Below are 24,155 nucleotides of genomic sequence, written 5' to 3' on the forward strand. Positions count from 1 at the left end.
ATAAGGAGAAAGGAAAGAGAAAGATTCCTTTAAAGAAGATTCTCCATAGCTAGCAGACAGATTGTCATTTTTTTTTTTCTCTAGTTCAGGAAATAAATTTGACTATACTAAATCAGATGCCTTTTGTGAAAGAAACATTTTTGGAAAATTGGCATTTGTTAGTCATCTGGTTCAAAAGGAAAGGTGAATTCAGATCTAGGACTATTAGCTTTTGTCTGAGAGAAAGATTTTCAAGATATTACCTATTTCCTACACAAAAGAACAAGATCATGTTCCTTACCCTGACAACTTGCCGTGTACTTGTAATGAAGGCTTTTCTTACACCCAGTTCAGTTGCATCAAGATTGAATTTTCGAGGATTTGCCTCAACTATGCGTAGGTCAGCAGTCAAGATAAAGTAACTTAATTGGCACTAATTCATCAAAACTCCAGACAAACTCAACATCTTATTCCTAAACCCTTTTTTTAAAAAAGGGCAAAGAGGAGAGAACTTAGAAATTAACTGACTTCATGACTAAAAGGAAAGAGTACAGAATTTGGCTAAAAGTGATGGATCTCTGAGATCTTTATTTGGTATCCCAAGAGCTTATAAAACATTGAATCTAGATTGCAAAAAAAAATTTTGAGAAACATGAGAAGACATGGGAGAAGTCACAGACTGAACAGAAGAACCAAAGGAACAATACATACTGTCTACAATAATGGAAATAAAATCAACATTGAAAGTCAACAAAATTCTGGTAAGACATTGGCACAATATCAAAATTAAAGGACACATTCCTTCCTGTGAAACCTTTCAAAACCAACTATGCAAAGGAATGTACTTTGTAGGAGAATTTGCTGGGAAGTATTTGTGAGTCAAATTTTAAAAATGAGAATGTGAAAATATTATAACCTATCAAAAATATACTGTGACATCTTCTAACACTATGTAATTTGGCTGAATAGCTATTTACTATATTAAATAAGCAGAAGATAGAAATTAAGGTACTTTTCATAGTTTCTTTCAATTCCTTCTTCAAATTGATATACACTTTCCTTCCTCATGCATTCTTGATAACTAAATCTAATTTTCATCTTTGTCAGTGTTCAGAACTAACTTGATTCTTCCTGTTCTCCAACTCAGCCCAGCTTTTGATAGCACTGCCTAGCCAGGCCTCTCTGGGCAGCAATGTTGGCATTCCTGCATCCTTTGCCCATATATAAACAGTATATATATAGTAGGCCTTAATAGTGATGGGAACCAGGAAAGTCCTCTTTCAGAAGGTGGTATATGAACTGATGAAGAGGAAAAGCATTCTAGACCCAGAAAGGACAACCAGTGAAAAAACAGAGTCCAGTGTTGGAGTACAACACTTAAGGAACAGCAAAAAGGCCAGTGTTAAATCTAAGAAAACTGGAAAGGTGGCAAGGGAGAAGGTTGTAAAAGGCTTTGGAAGTCAAATAAAAGATGATCCTGGAGCTAACAGGAGGCCCCTGGAGTTTAGTGAGTAGAGGAGTAACATGCCCATCCTTGCTCTTTAGGAAGATCACTTTGGCAGATAAGTGGAGGATGAAATGAAGCAGGAAGGGACTCGAGACAGGGACATCTATCAGCAGACTACTGCCAACAGTCCAGGTGTAAGGTGTTGAGAGAAAGGGAGGTGGTATATGAAAGATGATCCTTTTCTAGGCAATGCCATCATTCTCTTCTTGATTTTTCTCCTTTGACTTGTGTGATGCTTTATTATATAGATTTTTCTCCTATTTCTCAGGTACCATATCCTGTTTCTTTTCTGGATCTTTTCCTCCCCTACTCTTAAGAAACAGACATTCTCCATTTGTCTTCTTTCTCCTCTGAATAGCAGCACCCTAGGTCATGTGGTTTCTGCCATCTTTACCTCTCACCTCTATTATTCTGATATTTCTTTTCATCCAAAGTTATTTCAGCTTCTAATATAAAAGAATAAGGTAAATATTTTTACAGGGCAGTTCTGTTCACACCACTCTTCTGGTCAAAAACCCTCAAAGTTTAATGTGCTAGGACTGCTACTGATAGGGAATGTATGGGTAATATTTATTGTAAAAATAATTGGTTAAATGCATCAGATTTAAGGTGGTCACATCTGTATTTTTAAATCATTGTATTGTCAATCATATGCTATATTATTTTTTTTACTTACGTATATTTGTGGTCACAGAATAATATGGGATTTCTTGCCCTAGTGGACTTTTTTCATAGTAATAGATGGAAAATGAAGAGGAAAATAGAGGAAATAAATTCTTTTTTGGATTGTTTAATTATAAGAGTTCTTCATTTATAGTAAATGAATGTAATTGCTATTAACTACTCTTGTCAATAATTGACTCACTTGTCAATAATTTTGGATTGTCCTAGGATTCAAAACAACAGTAAATAACGGGACAGGAAATGAAACTGCATTACATATAAGAAAATGGTTAATAAAGATATTAAAGGATATTGATGGTTTCATCCAGATCTTCTAGGTCCCATTCTATGCTGCGCAAGTTATTCCTGAGCTCATTGGTGGTCCAATCAACTTCTTCTTTTGTTGCTACAGAAGGATCCTGGAGGAGTTCTGACCATCTCTGGAATAACCCCTGAGCAGTATTGACTGCTTTCTGCACTTCCCTGCAGGGGGAAAAATAATTGAGAGAGAAAGGGGAGATAAAGGAATACAATAGACACTGTAAATATGAAAAACAACCACTCTTTTTCTAATAAAATCTGAGATAAAAATTTTAAAAGGTAACCCTTGGTAAGCCTCATACCCAAAATATTTTTTAAGGCCTCTTAGAAAGGATTTCTCAATCACTTTTACTAAGATTGATCCCTTGGTGCTTTTTAAAAAAATTATCATATACAAATTACCATCTTCAAAGTGAAGTTGACATTGTGTTAACTATATCAAGCCCCAAATACTACACTGTTCATTTAATAAGATACACAGAGATCATTCTCACATTTCTATTTAATTCAAAAAACATTTGTTAAGAGCCTGGTATGTCCTAATCACCACATGAGGCCTTGGTGATACAAAGGCAAAGATAAGATAGTTTCTATGTATAAAGAACTTATATTCTATTAGAAGAAAACATCATATATATAAAAATTAAATAGTCAGCTAGGAGACCCAGACCTGAGTTCAAATCTTGCCTCATATACTTAGCTGTATGACTATGGGCAGGTTACTAAAACTTTCTCAGCCTCAGTTTCAGCTGTAAAATGAGAAAAATAAAAGCATACAGGGATAATATAGCACCTACCTTACAGAGAAGCATATTACAAATCTTAATAGCAATAGAAACACTTATTATTATCATTATTCTTATTCTTATTCTGGAGGGGGAAGGCCCCTGCAGCTGTGGAAACGAGTAGCTCTCTGTAGGAGGGGGCGCTCATGATGGGCTTTGTAGGAAGCTAGTGATTCCATGTGGCAAATCGAAGGGGGCCCATCCCAAGAATGGGGGACAGTCTATGCAAAGAGAGTTAGGAGATGAAGTATCCTTTTAGAGAGTGAAAATAGGAACATGACTAGAAAATTAACAGGTGAGGTGAGGCAGGCAAGCAGACTTCAGAAGAAAGACTTACATGAATTGATGAAGAGTGAAGGGAGCAGAATGGAGAGAATATTGTACACCTTAACGGCGCCCTTCTCAGCAGCGATCAAGGACACTTACCAGCCATACCCAGAGGAAAAAAACTATGGAGTCTGAATGAATACTATTTTCCCTTTGTAAAATTGTTGTATGTTCTTTCTTTCTCACAGTTTTTCCCCCTTTTGTTCCGATTCTTCCACAGCATGACTAATATAGAAATAAATATGTTTAATATGATCGTACGTGTAAAACCTATATTAGATTACTTGTCATGGGGAGAGGGAGAAAAATGTGGGCCTCAAAACCATACAAAAAATGAATGTTGAAAACTATCATTATTTGTAAATGGAAAATAATAAAATAAATTTAAAAAAAAAAGAAATGTGAGAGTAACATTCAGTAAAGTTAGAAGAGTAGGCTGGAAGGGGTGGCTAGGTGGCGCAGTGGATAAAGCACCGGCCCTGGAGTCAGGAGTACCTGGGTTCAAATCCATTCTCAGACACTTAATAATTACCTAGCTGTGTGGCCTTGGGCAAGCCACTTAACCCCATTGCTTTGCAAAAACCTAAAAAAAAAAAAGACTACTGTAATAATCCAAGTGGTGTTGTGCGTGTGTGGAAGGCAAGGGATGCATTAAAAAGAGAGCATGTGGACAAAATAAACAAAAATTAACTATTTGACAAATCTAAGAAGTAGGGGAGGGAAAAGAGTTAAGGATGAATGGATGAAAAAACATTAAGCATTCTCAGTATGACAAGCTAAGTAATGAGGATCCCGGTATATATAAATAAGCAAGACTGTGCCTAACCTTGAAAAGATTACATTTTAATGGTGAAAGACAACATATAAAAAGGGTGGAGAAAAGAAAGAGGATATGTGGGTAGGCAAAATGAATGAGAAGTGACTTGGTTCCAAAAAAGACAGATGAATGAATATGGATTTTATTAAGTGCTTACTATTTACAAAGCAGTACACTAAGATCAGGGGATACAAATAAAAAAGCCATCACTCCCTGCTCCCAGGACCTCATATTCTAAATGAGGAGAAAACACCCAAGAGGTCTGAGTTACAAATTCATGGTTCTCACAATGCAGCTGCAAAACAGATCATAATGCATCTTTTTTGATGTCATTTCCCGGGACATAATCTTTTCAGTTTCTGACATCGAACTGTTGAGTGCCAAGGCCTCTGGTCGCTGTGGCAGCTGAGGAAGCTGGGCTGCAGTAGCCACAGCAGGTGAGCTCCCGTTGCCTCCCCAGCTGATGGCTGCAGTGACTGGACTAGAGGCAGGACCACCTGTCTGGGTGCTTTGAGGGCAGGGTCTAAGTTACAGTGGGATGCAGTACAAACTATTGCCTGAAGAACAGTGGTGTTCTCAACAGGCTAGCAAGAGGAGAGTTTTTGGGGGGTTGAGTCAATTTTGAACATGTTGAGTTTGCAGAACAATGATTTAAACAGGTAGCTGTGAGGGAAAATGGGGTTCAGGAAAAAGGCCAGGGTCACAGACAGATCTGAGAATCATTCACGTACAGGGGTCAGATGAAGCCCTGAGAAAAAGAAAATAGATGAGGGTCCAGGACACAGTCATCCGCTATACCCACAGATAGAGAAAACAAACTATAATTAAGTGCCTGGGCTACAAAGAGAAGCAGAAAGACAAACGGCTGCCCTCGAGGTGCATGGGCAGCTAGCACTAAGGCCTGGAGTTTCTGCCCAGAATTCAAGAACAAGAACAGGAAAATGAAGGCCAGCTTTAGTCCCTCCACAAAATGGAGACCCAAGGGGAGAAGGATTTGAGTCATATACAGAGGGAGAAGATCAAAGGGATGGCTAGATGTTCCAAGGCTAGGAGGTCACAGGTGCTGAGGGGAGTTCCAGGATGAGATAGGTGCAAAAACATGATTTTGAAACCTAGAAAATGGAATTAGTCAAAAGGAGTAGAAGAAGGAAAGGTCTGATTAAGAAGATTATACTTGAAAGGGAACTTGTAAGAGATTAGGGATTTTAAGAGGTAAAGGTGAAGACAGAGTGAATTCAAGGTGTAGGGAACAGTTGTACAAAATATAAGAATGGGAAAAGAAATAAAATGTATGAGGAACAGTACACCCGGCCAGTTCATCTAGTCTGGAAGAGCTATAAAAAGGAGTAATGGGTATTGTGGTTAGAAATGGAGAAGGGAAGGGGACCAGTTTCTAAAGTGTTTTCTTCAAATTTCAAACAGAGAGCTTAGAGCTCTCTTAGAATAGGGACTCATTGGAGATTGCTGACAGAGAATGGTCAGCCAGGCACTTGAATAAAATTATTTTAGGAGTGTAAAAGATTCATTAGAGTGGGGAAAAAAATAAGGAAAAGAGGTCAGTAAGGACATTATTACAATATTCTAGGTGGGAAGTGATGGGGTAGCTTATGTGAATGGAGAGAAGCAAACACACTTAAGACAATGTGGAGAAGCATCAACATCTGGTGACTGCTTTCATAAGATGAGTAAGAAGTTAAGAACTGCCAGTGAAGTTGTAACTCTGGGTTAATCAGGACATTTGGAAGAGGGAAGGGTTGGGAGGAGGAACTAATGAGTTCTATTTTCAATGTAAGATCATACATTTATAGCTAGAAAGGACTTTTGTTGTTCTTCAGTTTGTCAAGTCATCATGACAAGTAGACTCCTATCCTTCAATATCTCCTGAAACCTGTCCAAGCTCATATTCATTGTTTTCTCAACAATATCTATTCAATTCTCTGTCATTCCCTTCTCCTTTTGCCTTCAATCTTTCTCAGCATCAGAATCTTTTCCAATGAGTTCTGGCTTCTTATTTTGTGGCCAAAATATTTCAACTTGAACTTGAGTCCTTCCAATAAGAAGTTTGAATTGATTTCTTTATGTATGAGATCCTTGTTGTCCAAGGAATTCTGAAAAGCCTTCTCCAGCCCCAAAATCCCAAAGCACTGAATGGTGGTGGTGCTCAGCTTTCTTTACAATCCAACTCGCAGTCATAGATTACTTCTGGAAAAAATATAGTTGTGACTATACAGTTCTTTGACATCAAGGTAATGTCTGCTATCCAGATTTACTCTAGTTTTCAGCATCTTTTAATTTCATAGCTTAAATTACCATCTGCAGTGGTCTTTAAACCTCAAAATATGAAATTTGACACTGCTTTCATTTCTTTTCTCTCTATTTGCCAGGGAGTAATGGGACCAGATGCAATGATCTTAGGGTTTTTGTTTTGTTTTAATGTTAAACTTTAAGCCAGTTTTTACATTCTCCTCTGAGGCTCATTTAGAGGCTTCCTAATTCTTCTTGAGGCTTCCTAATTCTTCTTCACTTTTTGCCACCAAAGTGGTATCATCTGCATATCTGAGATTTTTCTGGAACTCTTGCTTTTTCCATAAATTCCATAATTTAGCAATCAACCTCTGAAAACCAACCTGCTCTTCTGGTAATTCTTGATTCACATATTGCTGAAACCTAGTTTGCAGAATCTTAATCAAAACCTTGCTGGCAAGTGAAATGAATGCAAATATTTGGTTGTTGAATATTCTCTGTCTGCCCTTCTTTAGGATTGGGAAATAAACTAATCTTTTCCAATCCAGTGACCACTGTTGAGTTTTCTGAATTTGCTGGCATGCTGAATTTCCAACACTAACAGTATCACCATTTTAGGATTTTAAATAGTTCAGTTGGAATTCCATCATCTCCATTAATCTCATTGTTGGCAATACTTCCAGAGGCCCACCTGACTTCGCTCTTGACGGATGTATGGCTTCAGGTCAGTTACCACAGCTTCATGGTCATCAGGTTTGTCATTTGGATCTTTCTTAAATAAGTTCCTTATATATAGTTCTTCAAATATTCTTGCTTCTTAATTTCCACTTCTGTTAAAGTCTCTATCATTTTTGTCTTTATTATGCCCAGTTTTACAAGAAACATTCCCTCAATATCTCCAATTTTCCAGAATATTCCTTGTTTTTCCCATTCTCTTGTTCTCTTCTATTTCTTTGCATTGCTGATATTTAAGAAAAACTGTCTCTTTGAAATTCACTGGAATTCTGCATTCAGAGTTATCTTTCCTCTTCTCCTCCTTCTTCCCTTTCCCTTTCCCTTCTTTTCTCAGCTAATTGTAAAGTGTCATCAGACACTTCACATTTTCCTTTCTTGCTCTTTTCCTTTGGGATGCTTTTGTTGCTGCCTCCTGGCCAATATTGTGAACTTTTGTCTAAAGTTCTTCAGGCACTCTCTTTCTATTAGAGCTGATCCCTTAAGTCTTTTATCACTCCCATTTCATATTCATAAGGATGTTATTCAAGTTATACCTAAATGGCCTAGCTCATAATTTCATTGAGCTCCTCCATCACAACAAGGCAGTGATTTAGGAAAAGAATGGACCTTTGTGGTTACTTCGTTCAAATCTATTATTTTATAAATGAGGAACCTGAGATCCAGGGAGTTAAATTTGGATAAGTCTGAAGTTACAGAGGTGTACTAAGTAGAAGTGGATAGTGACTCTACAGTCATGATTCTTTGAACAATACAACTTATGTATAGTATAAAGATAAAGAGGGAAAAAAACTCTTCCAGGCTGCCAGAAGATAAAAATTATTAATTAAATGTAAAATTGACAGAGAAAAGATTTGCACTGAAACTGAGATAGACTCAATGAGAAGTTGATTGGAGAAGTCTAGAGCAAAGGGAGAAGTTTCTTCTTCTCTCTTTTCCACTTAAGGAGTATAGTAAAAGGAAAAGAGGATCTCTTTCTTCCTCCCTTCACCACAAGCAATGGCATCTTGCCACAAAAGCACATGGTGGTATCCAATGGAACAGAGTTCAGCTATGGAGTTGAGCTGATTATAAAAGAAATATCATCATATTTATAAAAGCAATTTTATAGGAGTAAAAATCTGGAAACAAAATAAAGATGCCCAAGGGACATTCAAGTTGCTATATCCAAAAGGCAGTTAAAAATGAGGGACCAGAATTCAGGAAAAAGAATCAGACTTACTAAAGAAATCTGGGACAATAACAATAATAATTAAGCCCAAGAAAGCAAATGTGATCACTTAGTGAAAGAGCGTGAAGAGAAAAGAGAGGACCCAGCTCAGAGCCTTGGGGTATTCAGTGTGAAATGGATAATGAGGCAGCAAAGGAGTCTGAGGAGTGAATCCTAGGCAACAGGAAAACCAAGATATGGGGCCACCAAAACCCAGAGAAAAGAGAGAACTGAGGAAGACAAGACAACCAGCAGGTCAAATGGTGTAGGAGGGCAAGGAGTATTTATTATGGGCTTACTAGGTGCCAGACCCTATTACAGAGTAGAGTAGTAGAACTGGTATTCCTATAGACAAGAATGATGAAAACGGAGAAAAGGCCAATGATTTGGCAATAAGAGACTATTGGCAACTTTGGAAACAGACATTTCAGTTGAATGACTAAGTCAAAACCGAACTGTCAAATCTAATGGTCTTTTCTCAGTTCTCATTCAGGTCACTCCAGCTAACTCTGAGTCACTCAAGGCTCTGAGCAATCTTCTCTTTTTCCCTCTATACAATTCCACTTCATGATCTAATTGGCTCCCATGGTTTGACTATTCTTTATGCAGATGATTCTCAGGTGTATCTGTCCAGTCCTGACTTCCAGTGGGACATTGTGAACTGGATGTCTCATATAACATGCTACACTCAAGCATTTTCCAAATTCAACTCATCAATTTTTCTCCAAAACCTTCCTCTGATCTTAACTTCCCTCTTACTGTAGAGAATATTGTCATCCTTCCCCAGTCACTCAAGCTCAAAACCTAAGTATCATTCTTAACTCCCCACTCTCCCTTACTAGCTTCCCTCCAATATCCAGTCTGTTGCCAAGTTCTGTCACTTCTACATTCACAGTTTCTCTCATCCACCAGCCTTATGCAGGCCCTTATCACATCAAATCTAGGCTATTTCAATAGTCTTCTTCTTGGTCTCTCTACCTCAAAATCTCTTCCCACTCCAGTTTATCCTTGACTCAGCTGTCAAACTGATCTTCCAAGTCTGATGTCTCCCTTCCTCACCCACCCCATCTCCATTTAATCAATCCCAATGGCTCCCTATTTCTTCCAGGATCACCTGTAGAATCCTCTGATTTTCAAAGACTTCCAGAACCTTGATCCTTTCCACCTATGCAGACTTCTTTCTCCTTTACAAGTGACGCTGACCTTCCTGCTGTTGCTCTAACTAGATATTCCAGCTTCCAACTCCAGGCATTTTCACTTGTCCATTATGCTCAGAGTTTTTTCCTTCCTCATCTCTGGCTGCTAACTTCTCTGCCTTCCTTCAGCTCTTAGCTAAAATCCCACCCTCTACCAGTAGTTCTGGCTTCCTTTTAATGCCAGTGCCTTTCTTCTGTTGATTATCTCTATTTATTCCATAGATATCTTGTCTCTACATGGTTGTCTGTACATCGAAGACATGCTTATTAATGTTTATTAATCATGTTTGCTGACTTCCTGATTGACTGGTATGGTAGACAGGACACTGGACTTCAAATATGACCCTAAGAAACCTGGATAATCCTGACTAAATCATTTAATCTCACAAAACCTCAACATCTTTCTCTTACAACAGATAATAGCACTGAGTCTGGGTTGTTATGAGAGCCAAAGCTTAAGGCCATGCATGAATTAATGTTAGCTTTCTCTAGAAAATCCATGCTAAGATCTAGGTATTTTTCCATTACTCCTTAGGTTTCAAATCCCACTGAGCAGCCTAACCCACCTACTTGCTGCTCCCTTCTCACCTCTTTCCTGAGACCAGATCCAGAATGACAATTCACTCAGCTTTGCTCCAGAATCACTGCGCTCAGGAATACTGAACTTAAGTGGCCAGTCAGATACTTCCACATCCCACAACTATCCCTCCTAGCTGCCTGTGTCCAGGCACAGCCCTCACCTATCTTCCCTTTATCCCTTGCTCTAGAAAAGTTAATCAAATCAATGTTACACTGCTTATGAAAATGGAAAGATGACTAACACCTCAGGAGGGTCACTCCCAACCAGATCACCATTCCTAGGCTTTCATTCTTCTTTTTCCCTTACCCTACTGTCCATCCCAACTGGTCTTCTGCCATTCTTTACACTACAACCTGCTTCTCTTCTGTGTGCAAGAGGTCCCCCAGGCTTAGAATACATTTCTTCCTCACTTTCACCCCGAGAAGTCCTCATTCAATGGTCAGCTGCTCTAGCATCTGGGCCACATGAAAGGCTGAACATTATCAAGGGCCATTTCAGAATTTCTCCTTACTAGTTTTGGTTACCAACATACTAGCAGCTATCTTTGCTTTATCCTTTCTAATCCCAAAAGACTAGATTGCTCTTTCCTTAGAAGATAAAAAAGAGGCAAAAAAAAAAAGAAACAAGCAGAACTGTTTTTTCTCAATCCCAAACTACAGCCCTTTCCTTCCTTCCCTCCCTCTGACCCTATCCTCACCCTAGCTAAACATTAAACCATCTGAAGTCCAGATTTAGAGCTCAAAAGGGAGATAGAGCAGGTTTGTTTTATAGAAGAGGATCCTGGGACTTAAGTGACTTGCCAAAAATCACAGTTCTTGGAACTGCATTTACTCCATTATACTAGGACCTCCTTCTCTTTGGGGCCTAACTCATTTGGAAATCCTAGCCCTGTTCTTCTAGGACTTCATGTACCATGTTTTTCGATTCATCCTCTCCTACCTGTCCCTGCTTTTCTCTCCTGTCTTTCAAAAGCCTAAGGTGACTGTTGAGGTCTCTATATGTATCAATTTCTCTTTCGGCTTTTTTTCTTCCTGCTTTCTTTCTTCCTGCTTTGTAGCATGTGGGTCCTTTTAAAACTATTGACACTCATATATGAATTACTTCAAAGAAACAGAATGAAACAAGTAGATAGAGGGCTGGTGATGGAGTCATGAAGACCTGGGTTCAATCCTGCTTCTAAGACAAACATATTAGCTGTGTGATCATGTTCTGGTTTCTTAAACTCTCTGGTCCAAACAACAATTTAGGATTTCCAACTTACAGATATGTTATAAGATGCATAAGGGAAAACTGTTTTCTCCCTAAAATCCTGATATAAGTGTATGTATATATCTCTCTATACATATAAAGAGAAACATCTATACATATGCATACTTATTGATTCTGCAAAGGATATACAAATCTTTTGAAACAGAAGCCTTAAGAAACCTCTAAGTTGGCATATTTCATGTATAAATTACTGGCATCCACTGGTCCTGTTAAAGCTCAAGATATGTACCACTGTACACTGAGCCAGAGAGATAGGCTGTCTAGTTCAACAAGGATTTACTGCTTTTGCAGCTACTGGACTGCCCAAATTTAATTTGGGTCCAGCATGATAAACACTGGAATTAGAAATTTAAAAAAATTAAAATTTTTTTTAAAACTATCCTTCATTCATGAAGTTTGCCATGTACAGATTTATGCTGATCTAGGCCAACTGTCTTCATAATTTCTTCAATAAGCAACAATTAAATAAAAAAAGTACCAGCTCAGTAGGATGAACTCTTGAGACTGTAAAAACAAATAATGTTAAGTGATCCAGCTGGGGCTAAAACACACAACCTTGGCCTCATTAGCAATGTGCTTTTAACCAAAGAGTTGAGCAGCTACAAGCAATAAAGAACATCCTATTTGTTCTTATAAAATCAAGGTTTCTATTCAGGCAAAACTTGGAGGCTTACTTCTCTTGGCTAATCTTTCAAATTAAATAAAAAGGACATGACAGGTATAGCCAACCATGGCAGAAAAACAAATCAACTTTGTGTTCTTAAGTTTAGGCCACATTACCGTCACTGAATAGATTGAATGCTTAAAGAACCTTATTGTGTTTAAGATTTAACATTGAGCAGCAAATCAATCAATATGTTACTGTCTAGTTTAAAGATGACTGGGGACTTTTGTTCTATTTGGGCTAGTTCTCTTTCTGGACACTAACACTAATGTGCATCTTTATCTAGAAAGAAAAAAAGGAGGTAGTTTAGTTGCATTAATTTTTAATTCTTATTAGAATCTTTGATCAAAGGATGAAGTGGAAATTTTTAGCTAAAAAGACATATCTAAAATGTCTGTAGATTTAAAGAAATTTAAATCAATGCAAATTAATCACAAATTAGCAAAAACTAGCAAATACTAGTAATATTTCTTCTTTAACAAGACACTTAATTATCTACAATAGGGATATACAAATTGCCTTTTTCAAACAGAAGTCTTAGAAACTTCTAAATTGTCATATTGCACATATAAGTTATTGGCATTCACTGGTCCAGGGGCCATCTTCAATCATCCTGTTCTGTATCTTTGCCACTGGACCCAGATGGCTCCAAAGAAGTTAGTGAGGCTGGTGACTTCACTTCCATGTTGTGGCATCACCTGCCTGATATCATGGTCCTCTTTGAGAACAAAGGTCAAACAACAATGAAAACCAGACCTGTTAGATAATGTAAATACTCCGAAATATGGAAGAGAGGGATCAGTCACTCTAGGCATGGGAGAAATTTCTGTGACTTGGCAGAAGGAAAATGCTTTTGTTACTAATAGGATATACTACATGAACTTAAGTGTCTTTTAAATGCAGATTACTGGAGAGGGTACGGGGGAGGGAGGGACTTGCACTTAACCTATCTATACATAATTCTCACCCTATTTCTCCCCCCTCCCGCAAAAACTCATCAAATAAATCACCTTCCCTACCCAATTCCTTCAGTCTCTCATAACTCTCATCCTTAACACTCTGCAGTCTGGTTTCTGTCATTATAATTCCACAAATACTACTAAGGACATCAAAGACATCTTTTTAGTCAAATTGGTTGGATTTTATCCAGTTCTTCTTAATTGCATTTGGCAGTGTTGCTCATTTCTTCTTTCAAACTTAAAACATCTCCTTTAACATTCTGTGGATACTACATAATATTATATTCTCTATGTCTCTGGTTTATCTTCCTTTTACTTGCTAACTGTTGTTGGTCATCTCCCAAAGTTAAATCTTTAGGAGTTCTAAGTTGCTCCCTTGAACTCATCCAGTTTCACTTTCAACTTCTGCTTCTAAGTTGATGTATACCTCCCCAAAGTACACCTTCAGCCCACCTTTACTATTCATTCCTCCCTTTTAAGATCAAGTCCTAAATATTTCTATTTGTTTCCAGAACAATATTGTTTGTCTTAAAATAACTTTCCAAAGATAATCAATGTTGGAGAGGATGTGGGAAACTAGAACACTAAATACACTCACTGTTAGTGGAGTTGTGAACTGATCCGACCATGCTGGAGAGCAACTGTGCCTAGCCTTGATCCAGGATTTGCCTACAAGATCTGTATCCCACAGAGATCATAAAAAAGGGACAAAGACTCAAATGTACTAAAATATTCATAGCAGCTCTTTCTGTAGTGACAAAGAACTGGAAATCGAGGGGATGTCCATCAACTGGGGAAATAGCTGAACAAATTGTGGTACATGAGTGTGATAGAGTACTATTGTTCTATAAGAAATCATAAATGGTCAGACTTCAGAAAAGTCTAGAAAGACATGCATTGATGCAGAGTAAAGTGAGCAGAACCAGAAGAACATTGTACACATTAACAGTAACATTATGTGATGAACAACTAGGATAGACTTAGCTATTCTCAGCAGGACGATGGAAAATACTATCTCTATCCAGAGAAAGAACCATGAAGTCTGATGCAGACTAAAGTATATGGAAATATACTTAATATATTTAACATGTATAGCCTAGAGCAGATTACTGTCAAGGGGAGGAGGGAGAGAAGAGAAGGAAGGAGGGAGAAAAACATGGAAGTCAAACTCTTATCAAAAAATGAAGTTGAAAACTATTCTTGCATGTATTTAGAAAAAAAATAAATTTAATAAAAAAAATTTTTAAATCATCTTCCAGATTGCCTAGCACAATGACATGTATATAGATAGATATTCAGTAAATATTCTATGAATTAACTTACAAAAGTTCAGCTTCTCAGGGCGGCTAGGTGTCACAGTGGATAGAGCACTGGCCCTGGAGTCAGGAGTACCTGAGTTCAAATCCGGTCTCAGACACTTAATAATTACCCAGCTGTTTGGCCTTGGGCAAGCCACTTAACCCCATTGCCTCGCAAAAAAAAAAAAAAACTTTAAAAAAAATTCAGCTTCTCTTTCCAAATTTCCACTTTGACCAACAATACCACTGTTCAGTCACTAACTTTAGAATAAAAAAGTATTCTATTTGCTTCAGTCTTCTTCTGATCTCATGAGATTCAAGTTTTTCTCTGCAATATCTCAGTTGCATCTCTTCTCTATACTGTCCAAACTAGCACACCCAAAGCCATAATTAATGAGAATTGAAAAACATCCATCAACAACAATAATAGGAGACAATTATATAATGCTTTAAGCTTTGCAAAGCAAAACTCTTTAAATAGGATACTATTACCCTACAAATGCTAATCTCTATTTTACAGATGAGTAACTGAAACTAAGGTGAAGTAATTTGTTGATGGTCCCACAGGTATTGTTTAAGGAAGGATTCAAACTTGGTTCTTCCTGAGTCTAAGGACGGTACTTTATCCTGCATAATTCTTCCCAATTAATCTCAACAAGTCTGTCTTTTTTTAATGTGACCTGCTTAAGAACCTAAAACAGCTATCTATTAGACCAAGTTCTACCCATATATTAGTATTCAAAAACCTCCAACAATTGTTTCTTTTAAACTCTAAGATTTTCTTTTGTCATTAGTTATGCTGGAATCAAGTCTAAGTCTTTATCCAACTCTTTTCTCTGCTTGTGGTTTAATGGGGAAGATGACAACATGTAAAACCATGATCCAAATCAGAATATTATAAAGTATTATGAGGTAATTTATGGAAGAAATCACTTCCAGTTTGAGAGGTGGATTAAAGAAGAAACTTCATGAGTATGTATTTGAAGCCATCTTGGGCTTAACCTTTCTAAGTCTTAGTTTTCTCATCAGTAAAAATACCTCCTTTTTTCCCCCTTATTATTCTTTTTTAATTTTTCCAATTACGTGTAAAAATAGTTTTCAACTTGCATTTTTTATAAGATTTTGAGTTCCACATTTTTCTCCCTCTCTTCCCCTTCCCCACGATGTTGTTGTCGTCTGTCTTTCATTCTTGAAGAACAACATGACATGAGGGAGGTGAGGCCATGATATGTACCTGAACTGGATTTGAGTGAGGGGATGCTGTGCTAAGTCATCAGACTTACTTTCTCTTCTAGAATCATCTGGGTGTAGTAACTAGATAATGAATCAGGATGACTGGAGATGGCCCTGGATGGCAGGCAGTCCAGGTGAAATGATCTGCTCAAGGTCACACAGTGTCAAGTGTCTGATATATAACCTAATATAGGTTATATATGCAACACTATGTTACATATGTTTTCATATTAAGTCACATAAAAAAACTGTGAAAAGGAAAAAAATATAAATGTTTAGAACTGAAAAATAGTCTGCTTTGGTCTGTATTCAGACTCCATAGTTATTTCTCTGCATGTGGATGATATTTTCCATTAGGTCTTTTAGAGCTGTCTTTGATCACTGTATTGCTGAGCAGAGCTAAGCTTATCATAGTTGATCATCACACAATGTTGCTGTTAATGTCCTCACAGGGTTTTTATAAAAAAAGATCAAAGGAACTAAAAGGTGTATGACAATGATGTGAAAGAGTAAGAGTAGTAATGGTAAATATAAGCTAATATTGCTATCACAATTTTTACTATTAAATGAGGTTTGAAAGAAAGGGGCATGATTATCCTGGAGAATGTCAGGGGAAACATGATGGTTACCTTCAAGTTTCTGAAAAGGCCGCTACTTGTTCAGTTTGGCCTTAAAAGGACAGAACCACTGGCAAAGGGTGAAAGCCAAAAGGAAACAAAAATTTAGGCTTGATGTCAGGAAAAACTTCCTAACAATTAGAACTGTCCAGATGTGGAATGAGCAGCCCCCAAAGGGGACAAATTCCCCTTCCATGCAGAGGTAGCATACTGTTTGGCAGGTATGTTACCATAGGATTTCTTTTGTGTATGGGCTGGAGTAGGTGACTTAAGGTTATTTCCTAATCAAATGCTATGATTTACATCTGTCTTGAAAGGCTTTATACATCTACATCTTAAGATTGTAGAGTTAGATTTAGGTCTGACCTTTTCATTTTCAAATGAGGAAACTAAGGACTTCCCCAAAGTCACAAAAGTAGCAAATAGCACAATCAGGGCTTGAATCCAGTTCCTTCTCTTCAATCTAGTACTCTTTCTGGGAAGCTAGGTGGCACAGTGGACAGAGCATTGGTTCTAGAAAAGAGAGGACCCGAGTTCAAATCCAGTCTTAGACACTTGCCACTCACTATACTAGCAGGGTGACCTTGGGCAAGTCACTTAACCCTGACTGTCTCTCATCCAGGGCCATCTCCAATAACATTGGTTCATATCTGACCATTAGACCCAGATGATTCTGGAGGAGAAAGTGAGGCTGGTGACTCAGCACAACTCCCCTCATTCAAATCCAATCATGTGCTTATTATGGCATCACCTCCTTGATGTCCTGGTCTTCAACAACAACTCTTTCCACTAAACTATGCCTCCTTGTGATATTAGAGGTCATGTGGAATCCAACCACTTTACCTCCCAGAGGAGAAGGGCATATGGGTGGGAAGTGGTAAGAGCACCTAATTCCACAGTAACAGATCTTTGGCTTTACAAGCTCTGTGGGTATATTTCAGTACAAAGAAATGTTTCCTTATCTGTAAAAGAAAGGAATAGAACTAAAAGACCTCAAAATCTATGATCCTGGAACCAAACTACACCTAAGAAGAGACATTTGAATTAACATGTACAGGACAATTCATGTTAAGGTGTGGTTGGTATAGTACTTTATCATTTATAAAACACTTTCTTTTCAACCATTCTATGAAGTAAACATGCAAGAACTCTAATCTTAATTTTACAAAGGGAGAAAACTGAGATTTGAAGAGGTAAAACAACTTTTCTAATAGTACTATACTAAATTAAGTATGTCAGAGTTAGATTATACAGCCAGATCTACTTATTCCAAATTCAGTGTTCTTTCCACCACATCACACTAGTGAACTGAAAACTAGGACGCTTTCTCAGATACTTATAGTGTCCCATAGGAACTTTAAGAGAAAAACAAACAAAGGTAACAAACACTGGATCAGAAAGACCTCCAGGAAAGGTGAACATGGGAAATGAAATCCTAAGTTAGGATGATATAGGTCCTCAGAATCATATCAATTCAAATTTATCTTAGACTAAGAGCTCAAAGGGCCTGAGTTAGCTTTTTAACTCAAGTTAAAGTACTACCTTCCAAGACAAGAACCAAAAGACAGATCAATGAAAGCAAATTAAGAACTATGGGAACCACAATTTGGTAAAAACTAGTAAGAGCTACTACTATTATAGGCTTTAAGACTTTTTTAAACCCAATTTCTACATTATTTATTTAAAAACTCTTCCTGATTCCTTGCAACTTCCTAAAAATATCTTCTAAAAACCACAAAGGGCTGTAGTTCCACTGAAAACTGGGTGGGGAGAAGTTGGAAACCTGTATTCTATTCTGCATCAAATCTGGGAAGAGAGGAATTCAGATATAAGACAACAGGTGGGACAAACTTGAAATCATATAAAAAAAGGAGTCAAGGAAAGTATGTTTACTTCCTATTCACCTGGGAGATTTCAACAAGTCTATTCTTCCACATTAACTTGAGGGTTAGTTAGAAATATAACACTAACACATTTAAAAAATAATTCAAGACTGGGTACAACACCTCCTCAGTGGGAACCTCAATTATCAGAGAAACAAAACAAAAAAAGAAGTGAATAAAAAAACGCCACTGGGCAGCCAATGTAGATATAACAGATCTACATATCATATATCATGGCAAAACTCATATGATCTGACCTGTACTTGAAGATTACTGAATTACTTTACACATAATTCTAACAATCTTGATTGTCCGGTTTTTCAGTTTAATTTTCACTATTATATAAAGCAAATTAGAAGAGACTCAGAAAAATGCCAGTCAGGTATACTGACTGAAAACCATAAAATGTAGATCCTCAAACTAAAAGTAGTCTGGGCCATTTAATATACTATGGGCAAACATCCACATCACCTCATTCTTCCTCATCAGCTACCTTCCTTTCCTGGAGAAATGGACACTGAAAGCCTTTCTCCTGATTAATGACTCCCTAGCACACACTACCATTCAAAAAGAGACCCAGCCATCCTGGATCCACTCTTTGGAATTCACCTCACACCAACCTCCTTGCCCCTATCTAGGCAGCCTTTCCCCCCTCTGTTCCACAGCTATTCTTCCCCCTATTGAACTCTAAGCTCTTTGAGGGCAGGATTGTCTTCTTTGCTTTTATCGCTCTCATTTAACATTCATTTATAATAATTAATCACCTACTATGTGCCATGAAATTCAAATCTGGTCTCACACCTTGTGTGACCCTGGGCAAGTCACTTAACCCTGTTTGCCCTGAGTTTCCTTACCTGTGAAGTGAGCAGGAATAGGAAATGGAAACCACACTAGCATTTTTACCAAGAAAAGCCCCATGGAGTCAACAAAGTCTCAGACAGGACTGAAAAGACTGAACAACTACAACAAAATAAATGTGGCAGCAATGTGAAGCACTGGGGATACAAAGAAAGATTAAAGGTGAAAGGTAGTGCCTGCTCTCAGGGGGCTCAGTCTAATGCAGAAGACAACATATTCAAGCTCTCCACAGGATAAGTTGGAAATAAGTAACAGAGAGAAAGTACTATTATTTAAGGGAACAAGGAGACCCCTGTAGAAGGAGGGGGATTTCAGCTGAAGGAAACTTGAAGGAAGGGACTTGAGGGAAACCAGGGGGGCACGAGAGGAGAAAGAACATTCAGGTCCTAGGATAACCAGGGGGAAAGCCTGCAGTGGAGGGAAGCTGGAGTCCGGTACTCAGAGCACAGGGAGGGACCAGGAAAGGCTTTCTCTAGCCTCACTTCTCTAGGCTGGCCTCTCTCTCTAACCTGCTCCTATAAACCACCTTAGCTTTCCTAAAACACTCATTTCATTGAATGCAACAAACATTCATAGATCACTATTAAGGGCAAGGCATGAGGCAGCAGGTAGAGATACAGATTTCACGGTGTGATCCTAGACAAATTAATTAACCTCTCAAAGTCCCCAAGAAACCCTGGCACTAAATTGCAGAAAATCTGAAAATCTGCCTTTGTGGAGAGAGTTTTCTTAGAGGAAGTTGCCTACACCAATGAAAACACAAATCCAGACCCTCTCCCACAAAAAAAAAAAAAACAACGTAAAAGGCATTTTATAAAGCTCCTTTCTCTGTCTAAACTCTAATGTGGAGATTTCCGCAGTCTTCCATCTATTCATCCTACCTAACTTCTCTTTCCTTGGGAAATCTCTATTCTTTACCCCTTATCCTAAAAAAAGGCTTGTACTGAAGATATTCCCTCAGCTCCTCCATCTTTCTTCTAACATCAAGGTCCAGGATGGTTCTTTGCTCCAACCTTCTTCTCTTTCCTCTCAGAGTTCCAACTTCTTTTCTATGCCACTCATTTGGACTTAACACATTCTGTATGAACATTGTACATCTGATCTCAACAGAAGGTCTCAGAGAGCAGGAAATACACTTCAATTTCATCTCTCCCACTCAGCACCTACCATAATGCTATGTACCTGGAAAGCTCTCTAATAATCCACTTACACTTGTTGAATGATAGGAAGAAATCAAACTACTATCAAATAAGCAAATGTACAAAACTAAGAAATGACAAAATCCATTCCCTTCATTCTTCCATAGCAGAAAAGATATTTCTATGTGCCTTCCTACTAAGACCTGAACATCATAGTCTGAAAAAAAATGAACAAAACAACAAAAAGAAAAGCTCAACATCAAAATGTTGGAGTCTACATTTGTCACTATACCTCTATTGGATGACTACATATAATGTGAGGATAACAAAGGACTTTGTAGCATTCTGAAATTTCATCCAATTATTACACACTTTTCCCAGGTGAAGATAACTGCTAGTTTCTACACAACTCAAAGCATCAATGAGGGAAGGACTTCAAACAACCAATTCCTAAATACCAGAAATCTCTGTACAGTTCACATTTTCCTAATTTAGAGAAGTAAATATTATACTTCAAGTTTTGAATCCTAATAAAAGTAGATTTTATATATATATATATGTGTGTGTGCATATATATATGTATATATGCATATATAAAGCACATTTCTTAATTCAATGGTAAATAAAGAATAGGAGAAAGCAACAGTTTAGGTCAGTGGGGTTTTCCACCTTTATGAAACAAAATTAAAGGGAAAAGAACTTTCAGGCCTTTGGGTTTTTTTTTTTTTTTAAGTTTTTGCAAGGCAGTGGGGTTAAGCAGCTTGCCTAAGGCCACACGGCTAGGTAATTAGTAAGTGTCTGAGGTCGGATTTGAGCTCTGATACTCCTGACTCTAGGGCCAGTGCTCTATTCACTGCGCCACCTAGCCACCCCAATAATTGTAATTCTTATGAAAAATATAGTGGAATAAGCTTACCCTTCTTCCAAATGGTGTCTTTGAAAGTTCTTTTCAATAGAGCACCTGTCCTGGAGTCAGGAGTACCTGAGTTCAAATCCGACCTCAGACACTTAATAATTACCTAGCCGTGTGGCCTTGGGCAAGCTGCTTAACCCCACTGCCTTGCAAAAACCTTAAAAAAAAGAATTACATTAAATGTGCATGATACTTTAGGATAAAAATATTAGCACCTACTACAAAAAGAAGTTGCTAATAACTAAGAAAGCAAAACAACATTAAAAAGTTAGCTATGTCTTGAAATTTGAGGGTCTTTTGGTCTCAGATTTTCTTGTTCAATTAAAGTATTTGAGTTCAAATTCTTGCTCTTTCAAATCACTCGATCCAACTTGTGTTTCACTTTTTCCAACTGTAAAATATGTGGATGTTGTAGTACAAAGTCTTTGATGCTTTTCTCCCAGAAAACATGGTTTAGATGCGAAAACTGTGATTTCTTTAACTTTTTTCCTCCCTGATGACTGAGTCTCTTTCTACCACCGCAGTTCAGCCCACTGAGCACTGAGGCACCAAGTGACTTTCCTAGGGGTTATGTGGCCATTCTATGTCAAAAGGGGGGCAATCAGGTTCTTCCCGGCCTTCTCCAGACCAGCTCTCAGCTCCCTCTCCAACACACACTTCCTAATGAAGCTGCTAGTGAGAAATCTCAATCTTATTCTCCTTCTGCCATTTGTTAGAGGCTTTAACCAATTCTAGAAAATGATTTTTGTCTCCTTCGAGCAAGACAAGAACCCCAAAGCACGCAACAACTGGATAATCGGAGAAGACGACAATTCGTGGGAAAACAAATCCGAGGCACTTAGAAGCAAGCAGCCAGGTGACGATCAGGAGGGCAGGGAACGCAAGCGGGGGAGAAGCACCTGAGACAGCGGATCAGAGTTTCACAAACAGCTCCTTTCCTCGAGGAGCGTGGGAGCGGGGCTGCGCGGCCCGGCGCGGCCGCCGCCTTCTGCCTTCCCCAGATCCCGCAGAAGATGCAACATTGTTTCTCTTCCCCGGCCTTGCTCAACACTTCACCTTGGGCGCTTCCCTCCCCCCGCCGCCGACACGCCCGCCCCGCGCCTCGCCCCCACCGGCTGCGGCGTCCCGGGCCCGGGGGGCTGGCCCGGCCGGAGGCCACCTGGGCTCGGACCCGGCCTCCACAGGTGGCGCGCCGAGGGCTGACCCACGCGCGACCGCGTCCGCCCTCCCCCACCCCCGTGTCGGGGACTCGGCCCCGCGGCCGCTCCGGCCCAGGCCGGCCGGGCCCCGCGGCCCCGGCCCCGAGGGAGCGCGGCCAAGTGCGCGCCGCGGGGCCCGGCCTCGCGCCCCGGACCGCCATACTCACCCTTTCACCACAAAGAAGGGGTCCTCCATGGACATGGCGTCCCGGCGGCCGCCCCGCCGCACGCCCCCGGGGTCCGGAGAGGGGGCGCGCGCAGCACCCCCCGGCCTACAGTCTCGCCGGGGCCGGGGCCGCGAGGAGCGACGCCACCGGGGCGCGGGCGGACTCTCCGGCTTCAGCAGCCCCCGCTTCCCCGCGGGAGACTCGGAGACTCCCGGGCCGGCGCCCCCCGTAGCCTCCGCCCCCGTGGCCACGCCCCCTCCGCTCCGACCAATCCCCGGCACCCCCTGCCAGGCACAGCTTCCGCACTCCCCTCTCACGTGACGCGGGAAGTGCCCGACCCCCTCCTCCCATGGACGGGGAGAGTCCGTGATCACGTGACCAGGGAGAGGCCTCCGTGAAGAAGCTGCTTTTTTCCCTCGTCACGTGCCGGTTTTAAGAGGAGGGACTGGTCCCCAAGAATGACGTTTTCAGACCCTCCCTCAAGGGGAGGGACTTTTTTTAGTCCTGATTTACAAAAGTGTTTTGAGCTAAAACGTGTTTAATTTTTTTTTTTTTTATCATTTTTCTCTTTGTTCAGTCGCTTTCTCAGGCTCCTCTGACTCTTTGTGATCTCTTTGGGATTTCTTGGCAAAGATACCGGAGAGAGGTTTGCCTTTTCCTTCTCCAGTTCATTTTAAAGACGAGGAACCTGAGGCAAACAGGGTGGCGTGACTTGCCCAGGGTCAAACAGCTAGCAAGTATCTAAGACAGGATTCGAACTCAGGAAAAAGAATTTTCCTGGTTCCGAGGCTGGCTTCACCCAGCTGCCCCCTGAAGCTTTTTATAAGGACGACCACTTCCAGGTACAAGAAGGGGGGTTGTGTGGGACGCTGGTTTACCGTTATAGAACATGACATTGAACCGGGGACGTCAGAAAAGCCTGGAAAGACTCCACGAGCGGATACTGAGGGGAGTAGGACCAAGGATACATTGTATTCCTTATCAGCAACTTTGTATCAAAGGTCACCGAGCGGGACTCAGCCCCTTTCAGCAGTGCAGTGATCAGAGACACCTTGGCCTGTGATGGAAAATGCCATCCACATCCAGAGAAGGAACTAAGGGGTCTGTATATAGACCAAAGCACACTATTTTCAATTTTTAAATTTATTTTATGTTTCTTTCCCTCTCGAGATTTTTCTCCTTTTTTTTTGGTTCTAATTCTTCTTTAACATCATGATTGGGGCGGCTAGGTGGCACCTTGGATAGAGCACCGGCCCTGGAGTCAGGAGGACCTGAGTTCGAATCCAGCCTCAGACACTTAATTACCTAGCTGTGTGGCCTTGGGCAAGCTACTTAAACCCCATTGCCTTGCAAAAATCTAAAAACAATTTGATTAAAGTGGGTGTTAACTATATTAGGTTATAGCCTGTCAAAGAGGGGAGGGAGCCCTTAAAACCTTACAAAAAATGATTGTTGCAAACTACCTTTGCATGTAGTTGGAAAAATAAATAAATAAACTTAGTTTAAAAAAATAAATGACCAAGTCAACCTATTCTTTCCAAATGTAATCACCTTTTGTCCTCTTCATAAATTCTTTTTGGATGCTTCTTTCCCTT

General features: G+C 39.5%; 1 protein-coding gene across 1 annotated transcript in view; it reads right to left on the reverse strand.

Annotated features, from left to right (window-relative positions):
- Nucleotides 1-22,769, reverse strand: part of STX6 (syntaxin 6) — a 55,041-nt gene extending 32,272 nt beyond the window's left edge. Inside the window, exons 1-3 of the mRNA XM_074222179.1 lie at nt 22,561-22,769; nt 2,463-2,632; nt 281-375 (exon numbers count right to left, since the gene is read on the reverse strand). Coding sequence (XP_074078280.1) covers nt 281-375; nt 2,463-2,632; nt 22,561-22,595 — 300 coding nt within the window. The 5' untranslated portion in view covers nt 22,596-22,769. The remainder of the gene's footprint in view (nt 1-280; nt 376-2,462; nt 2,633-22,560) is intronic.
- Nucleotides 22,770-24,155: the final 1,386 nt, after the last annotated feature.

The sequence above is a fragment of the Macrotis lagotis genome, chromosome 2 (assembly GCF_037893015.1).
Source record: "Macrotis lagotis isolate mMagLag1 chromosome 2, bilby.v1.9.chrom.fasta, whole genome shotgun sequence".
Classification (NCBI taxonomy): domain Eukaryota; kingdom Metazoa; phylum Chordata; class Mammalia; order Peramelemorphia; family Peramelidae; genus Macrotis; species Macrotis lagotis.